We start from the raw sequence: 15,274 nt of genomic DNA on the forward strand, positions 1-15,274 counted from the left end.
ATATTTTATTTTTCTATTTAAAGTAATTTATATCCTCTCTACCCTCAAGAGATCAGAGTGGCACACATTAAAATCAGTAAGAACAATATGAACACAACAACAAAACTCACAGCAGCCCAGATATCTAGGATGGCTCCAAAACCTGATAAAAAATAAAATAAAAGTTTAGACTGCCCTAATTGCAAGTAGTGAAGGAATCATAGAGAACTCCTGGGGAAGGAAGTTCCAAAGGAGTTGGGGATACCATATCAAAGGACTTCTCACGCTCTTAACAGAAACTCACTGTAAATGTGCTGAGGCTTGTACTTCTGTTAAATACTTGCTGTCTCCACACCAATCACCTCACACTCCTATGGCTTTCATAATTTATTTACACTCTTCCTTTACAGAATGTGAGCTCACTCTTAAACTGCGTGATGAAAAGATGTTTCAGCTAAGGCTGGTAAGTCAAAGTTATTCTCATGTGCAACATTTGTGTACCCTTCTACGGTTCACAGTTTTCTGCACTTGAGCCAACAACCTTCAGATAACTGATATTCCAATGCTCTGCAGATAAGCCTGTTGTTTCAGTTATTTTAACCTTTTCCCAAGTGCCTTTGGCCCATATATGAAACTGGGAGTGAGGTTAGGACAGTTCACCGGAAGTCCTATGTAAACTTTTGGGAAGTATCTCTACTTATTAGTTTGTCACAACACATTGTTCTAGGTTATGTAACAAAGCAGATGCTTAACAGACCTAAGTTATTTCCTTAATAAAGAAACTTGTTTGACCTTTTTAGCAGTCACTTTTTCTACAGAATCCCATCTTATAGCTATATTGCCACAGAATTGGAGGGAATCCCCAAACCCCATTTAGTCTAATCTCAAACTCACTAAAGGTAAAGGTACCCCTAACCATAAGGTCCAGTCACGGATGACTCTGGGGTTGTGCGCTCATCTCGTTCTATTGGCCGAGGGAACCGGCGTTTGTCCACAGACAGCTTCCGGGTCATGTGGCCAGCATAACTAAGCCATTTCTGGCAAACAAGAGCAGCGCACAGAAACTCACTACTGTACAGAAAATTCAGCAAGCGTCACAAGTTAGGATAATGATTTCAGACCTGTATGTACAACTCTTTTTATTTGAAAGACTGTAATGTTACACTTACAAATTAAGAGTACATAGTCAACATCTTATTCATAAAATTTATTAATCCCTTTTTCAAAAAAAACTCTTCAAGCAGTGCACAAATAAAATTGTAGATAGAGCACAATTAAAACCAGCAAACCAACTAAAAAGAAATATACATAAAACAATCACTTTAAAATAAATATAAAATCAATAAGTATTTTAAAACCCAGTGTCATAGCTCGCACTGGACAAAGTACTTCGACACAGATTTTGTTTTTTAATTAAAAAAACATTGTTCAAATCAGTATGGTACATAAGCAAAGCATGGGTCACCAGCACAGCAGGTGCACGGCAAAGTTAGCAAGCTGAAACGTTGATCCAACAGCTGACATGCCCCCTGGGCTCCTATTATAAAAGCATAGGGCAAGCACAGCTTCTGCATAGTGAGTGGAATGTGCCTTTAGATTGAGCAAGCAAGCAGGCACTCTTTCTGGTGGGCTGAACATGAGCTGTCTATTCACACTGGTGCTAGAATCTTTGTGTCCTATGTGACAGGATCCTGACAGTACTGCCTCAGATCCAGAATGGGAATCAAATGCTGCCTTGGTGGGCAGAGAGGCAGAGGCTGTGGGAGGCAAAGGCTCCAGTGGTACAGGAGGCATGGCAGGCATGGGCTAGCCTTGGAGTCAAAAGTGTGTGTGTGACTGAAATGGGGCATTGGGATGACAACCCACTGGGACCCCAGGATCAGATTCCTCGTCTCCATTTTAGCTCCCAGAGCTCTTAGATTATTGTTGCAGCCCCATGCAGCTTTCCCAATCCAGCATCATTAATAGGCTTCTCCTACCCCTTGCCCTGATCTAAGCAGCCCCTCCAAGGTGTCTCCCCGGGACTGATTACATCAAATCTAGGTACAGTACATAAATTATATGTCTGAGTAAGTTTGATGAAACTATTTTGCCACATTACCATTGAAAAACTAATCCGTCCACTAAGTATTTACTTTTAACAGGCAAGGCTTACTATTTCAAGTTATCCCCAGAACACTTCCACATAAATTGTTAAATTCAACATCAGATGACGATAAGGATCCACGTAGTGCATCATTATTTGCAAGTATCTCAGCAACCAGCAACTTGCAAGTCAGTACAGTGGTACCTTGGGTTAAGTACTTAATTCGTTCCGGAGGTCTGTTCTTAACCTGAAACTGTTCTTAACCTGAAGCACCACTTTAGCTAATGGGGCCTCCCACTGCCGCCGCGCCGCCAGAGCACAATTTCTGTTCTCATCCTGAAGCAAAGTTCTTAACCCGAGGTAATATTTATGGGTTACTGGAGTCTGTAACCTGAAGCATATGTAACCTGAAGCGTATGTAAGCCGAGGTACCACTGTAGCCCATTCACGGATGGTGGTCTGACTTCTGACAACAAAAGTAGCTTGATTCTATCTGCTATACTTCAGGAGCTGCTATGTTTATTATAGACAGCTATAACCGGGGGGGGGCAGTTTAATTGCTATATACTGATACTGGATAGAACATAGTATCCCAATACTGTAATATACTTTAGTGATGGGTGGCCATCTGGTTAATAACGGAAGGCTTTACTGTAAATATATAATGAACCATAGTGTATGTGGTTAACAAAAATGCGTATCACTGACATAATTTGCATATTGGATAACTGTATGCTACACTAGATTAAATTTGGTTGTAGGAGATCCATGTTCCAATATCTGCTGATACCTAAAGTTCATAGAGGAGCCTTGGAATAGCCTGTCTCATAAGGTTGTTAAGAGGCTAATGGGAATAACAATGGGGCTATTGTATCATTTCTTGAAGCACTATGGAACTTGAATGTTTGGAGCCAAAGAAAATTGTTAAGATTTGAAATATTAAACCCTTCAATAATGAATTCCTAGCAACTATGAATTCAATTAAACTATATTCCCACTGCTGCTTTTTGTATCAGGAGTGGCAGGGCTGGTTCTAAAGTAACCTGGTCTTGGTTCTGTTCCTACATGTGGGGGTGGAAGGGCAACACACTGTCCATCATACTGACACTGTTGAGAATTTGTAGCAGGTTTCATGTTTCAAATGGTAGCATTCAACTTCGAATTCACATCTACTCATATTTGGGAAACAAATTTTCTCACTAGCATCCTTGCTACAATGTGTTGTCAGTTTCTCTGTCTCCTCCTGCTTTTCATTCTAGTCCATCACCCAGTCAGTGAACTAATAAATACATGTTGGGTTTCTAACTTGTGTAACTTGAAATAATATATATTCTAATATAAGGGAAATATTTGGCAAGGATCTTCTTTTTCTAAGTTCCCATTATTTAAAATTAATTGAAATACATTAGAGGGGGAGGACTCAAGCTGCCTAAATACATAAATTGCTGGGATCTGAGACAAGACTAGACATAGGCTACTTACTCCCTCAAATCATCTGTGTGAGACAAGTTTTTAATTTTTTTGCAGGTTCTGGACTTACACAGACTTTACAATTTTCTGTTATAAAAAAATGAGGGATAATACCCCAAAAGGGGATTGTAAATACACCAATTGTGAGGTTAGCTGGCTAGCTGGCTGCTATGGTGACAGAGATCATACGGATACCTTAGGCAGACAGTTCTGTCACAGACTCATTGTGGAACCTTAGGGGAGTCATTTAACCCTTTGTTTGTCCATCTGTACAATGGGGAAAGTGTTCCTTTCTGGTAATCAAGCGGGGGCTGTGTGTTATATTCAGCAGGTGTTCCTGCTACATTGAGTGCCATAGGGATGTTTGCTTTTTATAAATAATAGCAATCAAGTGCTGCATAGCTACTGAGCAGGGTCCATATTGTCTGCAGGTTGACAGATACCTGGAAGCACTTTGGGAGAGTTTTCTGCACACCGAACAAGAAAAACGTGATCTGCAGAACTGGAATTTGCCTTTGGAGAGTACAAAATCTGGGAAGAGTTTAAATGGTGAATCCCAGGAAAAAGTATTCAAAGGAATCTTTCATAAGGTAATTAGAATAAATATTGGTATGCATGTTTATGTTGTTTAGCCTTGCAGATAATTGCAAAAAAGGGGGGAGAATAATACCAATCCACATAGAGATACAGTATGTGTGTTGCAAGATCACTCATGTGATACATCTAGCAGCTCTGACTTAGAATAAATCATTACTTATCTGAGAGAGTGGTTAAATGCAAGACAAATGTAGGCTTTTTTATATTAATGTAGTGGATTTCATTCAAGTTTAGAGGTTAGTGTTAACCTGTTGCTAACCACACAATGGATCCAAATGAACCCAAATATCTGTAGGATTTCCAGAACAGTATAGAAAGTATAATTGCAGAAAGAAAGAGAAGCATCAAATTATGCAGCCAGAAACATTATTTTAAAGATCTGACTAACAGAGACATTAAGAGCAAGAGGGAGCTTGTAAAATGCATGTCTGGAAATATTTTATTTAATGTTCTGTGGTATTGGGTTTAACTATGGTCAGCAACATTTAGTTATGAGCCAAATGTGCCCACTGAAGTCGTTTCATAGAATCCAACATACCATTGAGAAAAATTTTACTGGTTAAATCTCTGTGGGTTAGACGGCTGTTGAAGGCACAGAATCAGGGCTTAGAGAAAAAGATAGCAACCTTTATTTTAGTTTGTTTTATATGTGTCTTAAAGTACAAAAGATAGTTTTCTGTCTTTTAAGAGAAGTAATCACTCTTGTTGTATGCCCAAACATATATCAGACTAAAAATTGCCAGTGGTTGTGTCTTTTTCACAGGCATGGGGACCCCTACCTTTGTCTACTTCAGGATGAGTATGAATAAGCACACCTAAACACACCAAGTTGATCTCCTGAGAGTAATTCAAACTATTTACATATATTGCTGCAGGAACCAAATAGGTAGCTCCCCCCCCCCCCAGTAACAAAAATCTGGCACAAAATATTATAGCTTTGGAGTGCAAAGGTTAAGTTATAAGGGGAAAATAAGCTTAATCTTTTGAACCAATGAACCTTTTTAAAGTCCTGGAGGGACCCTAAGTCAGACAAATCCTATGACTGTGGCAGAGAGTTGCTTGTAAGCAATATCTCCTCTTCTGAGTAGTAGTACCCTTCCTGTGAAATATCTTTAATAACACTGTATTGATAATCTTGTATCATACTTTATAAGTTAGTGCTTCAAAACTTACTTATGAGTATGAATGTTAATTCTACCATGTGGCTGAAATACTTGGAAAATGCTTCTCCCAATTTAGTTCCCAGGGTATCAGCATATATTTTATCCAATGTTTTAATGCTTCAAGTAGGATCCCCAAGTGCTGCTGATTAGGCAATTAAATATTTAGATGAAAGAATAAGTGCTTTTCTGAATCTATTTCAAGTGATTAATGCTAATTGGATTTATAAGAAAAGTGTGTATATTCTAGGGAAGTAGTGCACAAGTATACTTGCCCTGTCTTGAATGCATTTCACAGGATACATTTTATATCCCTAAGGGTAGCTTGACTTCCGCAATATTTTTATTTGGATTTGTACCTAGCTCCTGCCAACCTAGCAGTTTGAAAGCATGTCAAAGTGGAAGTAGATTAATAGGTACTGCTCCGGTGGGAAGGTAAACAGCATTTCCATGCGCTGCTCTGGTTTTGCCAGAAGTGGCTTAGTCATGCTGGACCCGGAAAAACTGTCTGCGGACAAACGCCAGCTCCCTTGGCCTGTAAAGCGAGATGAGCGCCGCAACCCTAGAGTCGTTTGCGACTGGACTTAACTGTCAGGGGTCCTTTACATTTACCTTTAAATCTCACAGACTCCAAGTAATTTCAAAGTAAATTTAAATATATACAACACACAATAATAAGCCACACCATTCTGTCTTCCACCTTGGCTCTTTTCTCACCCACGGCAGAGCCCTTTCCTTGGTTTCAGTTACATCGTCACTAGCAGCCATTGATAGCCCTACCCTGCATCCACATGCTTGCTGACAGTCAAAAAACTCTATTAGTGAGACATTTATTTCCTCCCCCAGTCAAGCCTCTATTCTTGCATGAGGTAGACACTGTGATGTCTCCATTAATATTTTACTTAGTATTTTAAATGTCATGGTTTCAGAACAATATCAAAGCCCTTCCAGAAATTCCCACTGATGCCTGCTCTTTTGCCATTTTACACTGAAGAACTCATGCCCTTTCTCTCATTGAAAAGAGGGGTAGGCCCCTACAAATTGATACTTTGTTCCTTATAATCCCAACCCCAATACCTTTTTGAATTCCATTAACTGAAAAAAATTATAACATCTCACTCACTAGTCCCATCTCATCAAACAGAACTTCAACTATAACTGCCAAACTGCCTTTGGCAGTCACCCTCAGACTGGAATAACCAGCTGCATATAAGCAATATGCTTAAGTCTAATTAATACACTACAGGGTTAAGACCATAGAATTCTCCTTTAGTACCTATATTTTTGCTTGTATTCATTCAACTTGTTTTTATTATTGCTTGTTAGCTGCCCTGAGCCTGGTCTTGGCTGGGGAGGGCGGGGTATAAATAAAAATTATTATTATTATCACCAACAGAAAACAAATATGTCTAGCCTCAGGGAGTGATGGGGGATAGGGGATAGGCAGGACATCTTGAGATGGTCGAAGGTTTTATGGGGATCCAGTGGTGTAAGCCCCCTAGTATGGACTATTATTCATTGGAACACACAGGTTTGAAGGGCAAACGTCTATGCACACTTACAAGGAAATAAGTCTTGTACAGTCGTACCTTGGAAGTCAAACAGAATCTGTTCCAGAAGTCCACTCAACTTCCAAAACATTCGGAAACTAAAATGTGGCTTCTGATTGGCTGCAGAAGGCTCCAATCGGAAGCTGCAGAAGCCCTGTCGGACGTTCAGCTTCCAAAAATAGTTCGCAAACCGGAACAGTCACTTCTGGGTTTGCGGCGTTCAGGAGCCAAAACGTTTGAGAACTAAGCTGTTCGAAAACCAAGGTACGACTGTATATAGTGGGACTTATGTCCAAGCAAGTGTGCATAGAATTTGACTAGGGATGTAAAAAGTTAATGATTTTCAGTCCATGTCGCATGCAGCGCTGTTCCTGTTCTGCTGCAGTTTGGCTTGCAACAAAAACGACATTATTAATGTCACTGTTCACTGCAGCAGAATTTTATGTAATTAATTAATTAATTATTGTAATGCTACTACACTAGGGTTGCCATATTTAAAAAACCATGACACCTCAAAAGTTGTTGAGTGCCCGAAATTGTTGAGCGCCTGAAGTTGTTGAGCTTTTTTTAAGGAAAAGCTCTACAGTTAATATTTTGGAACTTTAGAGTTTTTAAAATGCATTTTCAACATGATTTGACCCCTGTTGCCGGTATGGCGGCCCTATTACACAATGTATCTCTGCAAAGGAAATTTAATGCGAATAGGGGAAAACATAAATTACGTAATGTTTGGACTGAAGACAAGAACAGCAATGAATAGGAATTGTTTTTTCTGGATTGATTTGTTTTTTTGGACATGGGACAAATAAGCAGACATCAGTGATTGCAATTTCTGTTTCTATCAGTGTTCTCTGATATCCCTAGATGTGGCTGCACATAACTTTTCTCTGGGAAAATTGGTGAACGGCTCTTCTAGAATGCTGTTGGTTTGCTTCTTCAGCAACTGAGGGCAGAAGTGTGAGACCTTAGCATGGATTTCTTCTCCACTGTGTTTCCCTCAGCTTCCCTCACCCCACCCCCACAATTTTCTTTACGCCAGCATTTTTTATCATTCTTATTTTTTTATGCACATAGTTTGTGTTTTGTAGGTTGTTGTCTCTTGTGCTTGCTTCTAATTACTTTGATCCCCCCTAACCTAAGTAATTCCCCCCCTTGTAATGTTATGCTATGGCACTTTTCACACTCAGTGTAAGATTCTGCTACCTTCTAATGTGTAGATTCTCTAGTTCCTGATTATCTTTAATGTTGAAGCTGGCTGAAAGTAAAATAGGTTAGATGATTACATTTGCAGAAGAGCACCAGTTGGTGTTGAAGTAGTTAAGCAGTCCTCAGTTCCCTCATGTTGATTCTCCCCTGTGAGTGCCCCTACCCTAATATTCTTTGTTACATCAGTAAACATCGTGCTGGGAACAAATATTTACTAGTATAAAGTGTTATTTGGGCTTGAAACATCAACATGGAAACTGGCACACATGCTCAGATAACAGCCTGCATTTAAACGATGAATCCGAACTTGATCCCTGCCCCCATGTTTCAGGGGAACAGGAAGTATGCAAAAGAGAATACAATATAGTATCTGCCATGAGGACTGATATATTGGCATGGAAGTTTATATGCTTGCTCAAGATAACATTTTAGAATTTTATTGCAGCTTAAAAACTGAGAAATTTATTATGGTATAAGTATCTGTGGTCTAGAGTCCACTTCATCAAATACATGTATTGTCATATTTAGTTGGTAGGTACATACATGTGGGTGTAGAGTGAGAAAATAGTAAACAGTATGGTCAGATGATTAAATGCAGAAAGTAAAAATTGTGACAATTCAATTAATTGACCATTCACAGCAGTAGTAATTAAGGGCAGGAATGGTGTGCAATACAATACTGTACCTCTTTATAGACTGAGAGGTCATAGAGAAACAAGGTATATAATTTACAACATGATTCTCTGTTTGAAGTTCAAATATTCAGAGACTGATACCATTGTTAATGATATATAGGTTCTGGACAAGTTTGTCAAGCTGAGTTTGATTTCCATATGCAAGACCTCTCAACACTGCTTTATTAGTGATAATAATGATGTATCTAAAAAAGGCAACAAATAAATTCCTCCTTAAGTTTCTAGTGCTTTAGTCGTTCAGATAATGCTCCTTAGGTTTAGCTACTTACTGCAGCTTCTTCAAAAGAATTATTACCATCCTATTCCATGGTTACTTATCCCCTGTAATTGGATTTAGGGATGGGAAAACTGCAGGAGGTTTCCCTAGTAAGACAACCCTAAGTATTTAATTGTGTTTCCTCCCATTTTGATTAATCATTAAATAAAAAAATCAAGAATGATCTGGAAACAGAACAAGAATCACAGAGACATATTGAGAAAAGTCAAATAATATTCTTTATAACAATGCAATTTTTTAAAATTTGTACCAACATTAACTACATGTCTCTAATTTTGCATGAGAATATGTAAAATCAGGTAGCAGAAATTCTGTAAACAGGCAGTTTAAAAACACACTATTGCTGCTAAGAAACACTTTACAAGGGACTACACTGCATGTGTGTCTTCTAAATCTGAGTAAGTGCAGTAAAGCAGCAACTTCTGGCCTGGAAGGTCTGGTAATATGGAGTGACACCTCAAAGAGAGGTGCCTCCAAACCCTTTTGTTCCCCTGAGCTTGAGAAGGGGATCAATGCCAGATAGCATGACACAAACTGAGATTTCACTATTCTACTTCAAGTATCCATAAGTTAAATATGAATTTGAGGCAGATGCCTATGGCTTTAGTTCTTATCCTGTAAATGCACATGCAGGAACAGAGGCTGGCAACTATTATGTACATGCTTACCTGTGTGTAAGGCCCATTGCAATTACTTTTGACTATAGGATTGAGCTGCATGGCAATAATCTGGTGTGCATTCTGCCATTTCATATGCTGTAGATGGGGTGGTCAATCTACAGGTTTACAGGTGCTGTAAACACCTTTTAAAAAAACTTTTAAATAGCGTGGGTAGATTCAAGCTTTTTGGGTTGTTTAAAAACCGAAGCTTCTCCATAAGCTCCGATAAACAGCTATCCAACCAAGTAGTCTCCAACAACTAAGTATATCTTCACTACTTGTGATAGATTAATGAAATATTAATAATTTGGATCCAAGGAAAGGAGGCTCCTTGAGAAATTGCACCAGTACTTCAACAACTTTCACCCATCATCAAATGGAGACCAGACCAGTCCACACAGTAGGCTGACTTTCTGGACACCACTGTCACTTAGTGCAGCACAAGCCAAACAGAAGAAGTAAGGCGTCCTTTAGGGCAAAGATAGGGAATCTCAGGCTATTGGCCAAAAGTGGCTCTCTGGGCCTGTCTGTGTGGCCCTTGGGACTCTCCCCAAGTTACAGCTCTCACTGGCCCTGCTTTACACCCTCCTTGAGTGTTGTTACTCATAGTTGGCCCACCCATAAGGCAGAGGGCCACCTCAGGCAGTAGAAGTGCAAGAGGCAACATCCCACCCGCCTGCCGCACCACTTCTACTGCCAGAACTCCCCCCACTTGGCAGGTTTCAGCAAGGGGGGAAGGTGATCCAGTGGCACGGGTTGGCACATTCATGTTTCTCCTCAGGTGGTGAGATGGGATGGGCCTTCCTTGTTGTTACCTGACTGGAATGTGTCCTTGAACTGTGATGTTGCCTCTTGGTTGCCTGGATGAAGGAGAGAGGAGGGGGGGGGTGTTTGTGTAGAAACTAGTCTACCCTACAAAGGTAAAATTCACATTAGTTGTTCTGTGCACCCTTGCTTCTGACCATGTTTGTATCCCCTTTGGCCTGGCCCACAGTATAGGAAGCAAAGCAAAGCCTCCGTCAACAAGTAACAGCATAAAGGAGGAGGGGTGCTCAGGTAGCAATCCTTGATGCAAGAATAGTACATGTGTTCCTATTTTAATTTGTGTAATGTTGAAAGGTATGTTAGATACTAAATTCTGAACGATTAATAAAAAGTAAAGTCTGTGACATTGGCATTCCCAGGAATTCTTGCCCTCGCTGCTTTGTTCCCTCTAGTCCTTAATTTTGCTGCCAATCCCCGCTCCAAAATGCATTTCCCTTTAAAAAAGCAACAACCCCAATACACCAGGATAACATTGGACTACCATTCAGGGTTGTTGTATATTTTCTCCTCTCTCAGCAACTTTCTCCTCTCCCAGCAAGAGGCATATAACAACAGTTGCAGTTGGTTACTTTGCAGAACTGGCATAACTCACTCTCCCAGCCACAGCCCTGCCCTCTGCAGTATGGGCATAATAATGATGAATTGTCTCTATGTATGTATTGACAGAGTGTTTTTTAAAAGATTACAAACCGGGGAGGGGGAAAATTAATTAAGATCCACATTAGAAATATATTGTCTTTGCTATTACCTTTTGTTTTGGGTTGGCACACTACTTCCCAGTCACAGTGATACTAAAATTCTGGATAAATGAGTTGTTTTTTATGGGGAAATCACTTCTCCACAGGGAAGAACAGTAGAAAATGCTTAAAAGCAAACAAAGATTTTTTTTCCCCTCTAGAGTCTTCTAGGCAGTTGGTCTTCTAGCCTGCTCTTTGTTTAGCTGGCAAGATTTGCTTTCCCAAATGTCAGTCATTACTATGACCTCATTTATTGGCTAAAAATGCAGACAGATGGGAGAGGCTAGTTCCTCACAAAACAAAAATGCTTCATATTCCTGATTCTACAAGTGCTGGGATCTTTCATTTTTAAAAAGTAAGATTGGGAATCTGGGGATTATGGCTAATGAGGGAGCAATGCGCCCCCTTGCGGACCCCCATGGTATATACCTAAGTGTAAACATGCGTGTTCTGGGAGCAGGGATGTTAAAAAACGCTTTCCAGTATGACTTCAGAGTGGGTCACCACACTCTTAATTATAGCACTATAACAAACCCTGCTTTGTCTGTAATCCTGCTGCGCTGACCTTGTGTCCCATGCGCTATAAAGAACGGTAACTATTATTATTTGATAAATAGCGCTCACGCCGGCGCGGCTCCAAAAGGAGGATTTTTTGTGTGTTTTTTGTTTAAACCCGGCTTTTCCAAAGAAGACAAAGAACACATTGGGAGTCGGTGTAAAGCCTCCACGCATGCGCTTACGGTCGTAGGGAGGTGTCTGAAAGATGAGACGGGCGGGCATTGTGCGCGTGCGTGGGAGAGCCATCTCGGGCAGCCTTTCATTGTGGGAGCAAGCTTATTTCTCGAGGAGCTGGGAGGGCCCTTGCGAGCGCGCATATACGAGTTCTTCTTGGGAAGGTTCCGGAGCCTGTGCGCGCTCCCGTCGCTAGATAGGCGCGTTCTCTTTCTGTCTGTCTCTCCCTCTTTCCTGTCACTCCCCCTCCTCCCGGCTTTGGTGAGCGAGACTTTCCAGAGAGCTCTCCCTGCAGCAGCATTAGCAGCCGCAGCGCCAGGTAGGGTTTCCCAGCACGGTGCGATCTGCTCTTAGGAGAGCAGCTGCACCGAGGGCCTTCAGACTTTGCAAATCTTTGGGTGGTGGGGATGGACGGGCGGGGGTGCGTTAGGCGTACAGGTGCGTGCGGTTACGCAGTGAATGCGCTTGCAGTGGCTGGAGGGAGAGGCGCCGCGCCATGCAATATAGCTTTGGATCCGATAGCTTCAGTACGCGGCGTAATTCCGTTTGCATATGATGTCGGTAGATCTCTTAATGCTCTCTTCACAGTTATACAACTCTCCTAATTTTCAGCAATCTGAACAGCATTCATCTCTTCTCCTTTAACCACACCCCTGCCTCTGAAAAGAGGAGCCCTATTGCAAAGAAATACGCACTCGCCACCTGCCAGCGCGTGTGGCAGTACAAATACGTTATTTTCCTCCCTGGTCTATTGTAGCTTTATTAGGGCTCCTTTCTATCATCATTCAGTGGAGAGGCTTGTAACCGTAATGAAAATGGGGCAGTAGGGGTGTGTCTCTTAGGATCTCAAGGGTAGGCTTAATTGTATGTATCTCTTTATAAATATTTTGTAACAACGACATCTACTTTTATTCTTTTTTTTTTTAAAAAAAAAAACATTGTAAAGTAATAAGTTGCTTGGAATGCAGTTTTTGGCAATTTGAGGCACACTTTCTTTTTTTCTTTTTAAAAAACACCCATATGTAACATTTTATTTTATCATTTAACAAATGATCTGCTAACTTCATTTGGAATTTTAGGTGAATTTTAAGGAACCCCTTTTTTGACCCTGTTAACTGTCATTTCCCCCCATCTCTTGTCTCTGATAGGTTTGGTTTCCTGCTTGGGAGACTGGTTTTGATTGTGAGGGTGATGGCGAATGATAGGCTGTTGGTGCTGCAGTAGGTGTGGATCTTGGAGAGAGAAAAAGGGTGGGCTCTCCTTCATATCAGTGGTGCCATGTTTTGCAGTCCATGTCATATTTCTAGTATTGCTTAGATAATTATGATGTTGGGGAAAATAGCCTAAGAAAGGAAAATGTATTCTGTGTTAGCATTTTTTTTTTCATTGTGGAAATCTGAGATAGGGTAAATGACCTGCACAGTACTCTTTTCTAAGAGCTGAGTTGCTTTGTTCCTCTATATGGGTCAGTATTATGGGATTTATATTTAGGATTCTTAATTCTTGGGTGTAACAGTAGCACAAGACTGGTGAGTTGAAAGAGAATGAAAATGACTTTCCCCCTTTTCCATGATTATTATGTTAATAGTTACTGTTCTGAGCAGAAATCTAACAGGGAGATAGATGATTCCTGATCAAGATGTGGTGGAGAGCTGGGGGGGGGGGCGCACACAGCTTTCTAGAGAATCATAGTCACCCAAAGATTCCAGCTTGATTATTCTGTGCATTCATTGTTTTTCTCTCTGTCTCAGATGGTTTTCTCTGAGAGAAAAATGGATCTGAGTGTAATAGCAGCAGCTGGTCACGCCCCTGCTAGGCTAGAATACATGGATGCAAAGTGCAGTTCTCATTGGGTAAAGACTGTGGTATGCTCCTGTAGTTTTGGGTGGGGATAGAGAGGAAAAAACCCTTTTGTCTACCAGCAGAATTGGCATTAAAATAGATGCCTTGCTAGAATGAATATAGAAACACATTTTTATTATGGATTTTTCCCGTAATTGATGCTGCATCTTCCATTTTTTTTAGTGGGGATAATTGGTCATTGTAATGTGCAAATAAACTACTATATTGGTAAGTAATGCCACTGATTTGTCAGCAAGGGCTGCATGGTTAGGCTGGTGAGATCATAGAATTCTAGGGTAAAAAAGATTCCTGGGATTGTCCATATATTTATTCAGCCTTTTAAATAGTCAATGTATGTGCTATAACTTCCCTAATCCATGGTTGCTAATTTATAGTTCTTTAGACTGTTTAAATCATTTGCATATGATGTCATTAATTCTTAAAACAATCCTGTATGGTAGGTTAGTTTACTGTCCCTATGCTACAGGTGGGAATTGGGGATGAGGGACTGACTGGTCTCTGAGTTCATAGCTGAGGTGAGATTTGAAGAAGGAACTTCTTGGCCACCACATCAGCTCTCTAATACATTATTTATTAAGACTTCTTTCTATTCTACTTCAGTCATGAATGAAAGCATAGCATTTGAACATATTTGGTGGTAACCCCTTTAGATGCATTGCAAAGCTTTAATTTTATGGTTATAAGAAAAGAGCTCTGTCTCTAGGATCCGGTACTGGAGTTAGCCAGATTTTGGTCTTGCATCATCCTTCCATTTCACTTAATGTTTTAGAAGAAATTTAGGGAAATTCCTGCCACCAGCTAATACAGGTATTTTAGCTGGAGAAACTCTTATTTCTTGGGTTGTTTGGAACCAAGGAAAAAGCTGATGTGGCCATCAGGTTTCCCCCTAGTTCCTTCTAACTGGTGTGTGTCTGAGCATTCCAGTACATGTATTTGTGGTTGCAGTGCCAAGAGGCAGTGACAACCTCACCAGTGCATAGCAGAGCAATACTATCATGTTTATTTGGAAGGAAGTTCCACTGTGTTCAGTGAGGTACTATTACTGCTAAGTGTGTTTAGGGTTCCAACCTAATTTGCACAAGAAACTCAACTGAAGTTACCACTATACTTATGAAACATTACTTTCAAGCATCATTCCTAAATACATCAAATTCAAAGACAACATGGGTTTTCCACACTTGCACCAAGTTGTTTGCATGATTTCAATGTATTATAAGTAGAAACCCATTTCCCTGTATCGCCCCCGCAAAAACCAACAACAAGAAGGTAGGTATATTGTATCTTGACTGAGAGTTCCATTCCCTGTAAAGAAGAGTTCTCATAGCTCATACTTTCGAAGTAAGGTAGAGGTATATGCATGCACATAATGCCCTCCTCAATATGTCAACACCAAATTGTTTTAAACTAATTTTATCATTAAAATATATTTAAAATGCAT

At 40.3% G+C, this 15,274-nt stretch overlaps 1 protein-coding gene across 11 annotated transcripts in view; it reads left to right on the forward strand.

The window, feature by feature from the left end:
- Positions 1–389: 389 nt before the first annotated feature.
- Positions 390–15,274, forward strand: part of MAPT (microtubule associated protein tau) — an 84,138-nt gene continuing 69,253 nt past the window's right edge. The window contains exons 1-2 of one of the 11 annotated variants that reach the window (XM_081886319.1): positions 390–442; positions 3,967–4,125. Coding sequence is in view for 6 of the 11 variants with exons in the window: in XM_081886318.1 (XP_081742444.1) it covers positions 13,974–14,043 (70 nt within the window). In the remaining 5 variants the exon portion in view is untranslated. Of the gene's footprint in view, positions 443–3,723; positions 4,126–11,920; positions 12,293–13,914; positions 14,044–15,274 lie in introns of those variants that run through there. The other 10 variants (XM_081886307.1, XM_081886320.1, XM_081886304.1 and 7 more) reach the window with 10 other exon arrangements.

Source organism: Podarcis melisellensis (genome assembly GCF_964234715.1).
Source record: "Podarcis melisellensis genome assembly, chromosome: 13".
In the NCBI taxonomy this organism is placed as follows: domain Eukaryota; kingdom Metazoa; phylum Chordata; class Lepidosauria; order Squamata; family Lacertidae; genus Podarcis; species Podarcis melisellensis.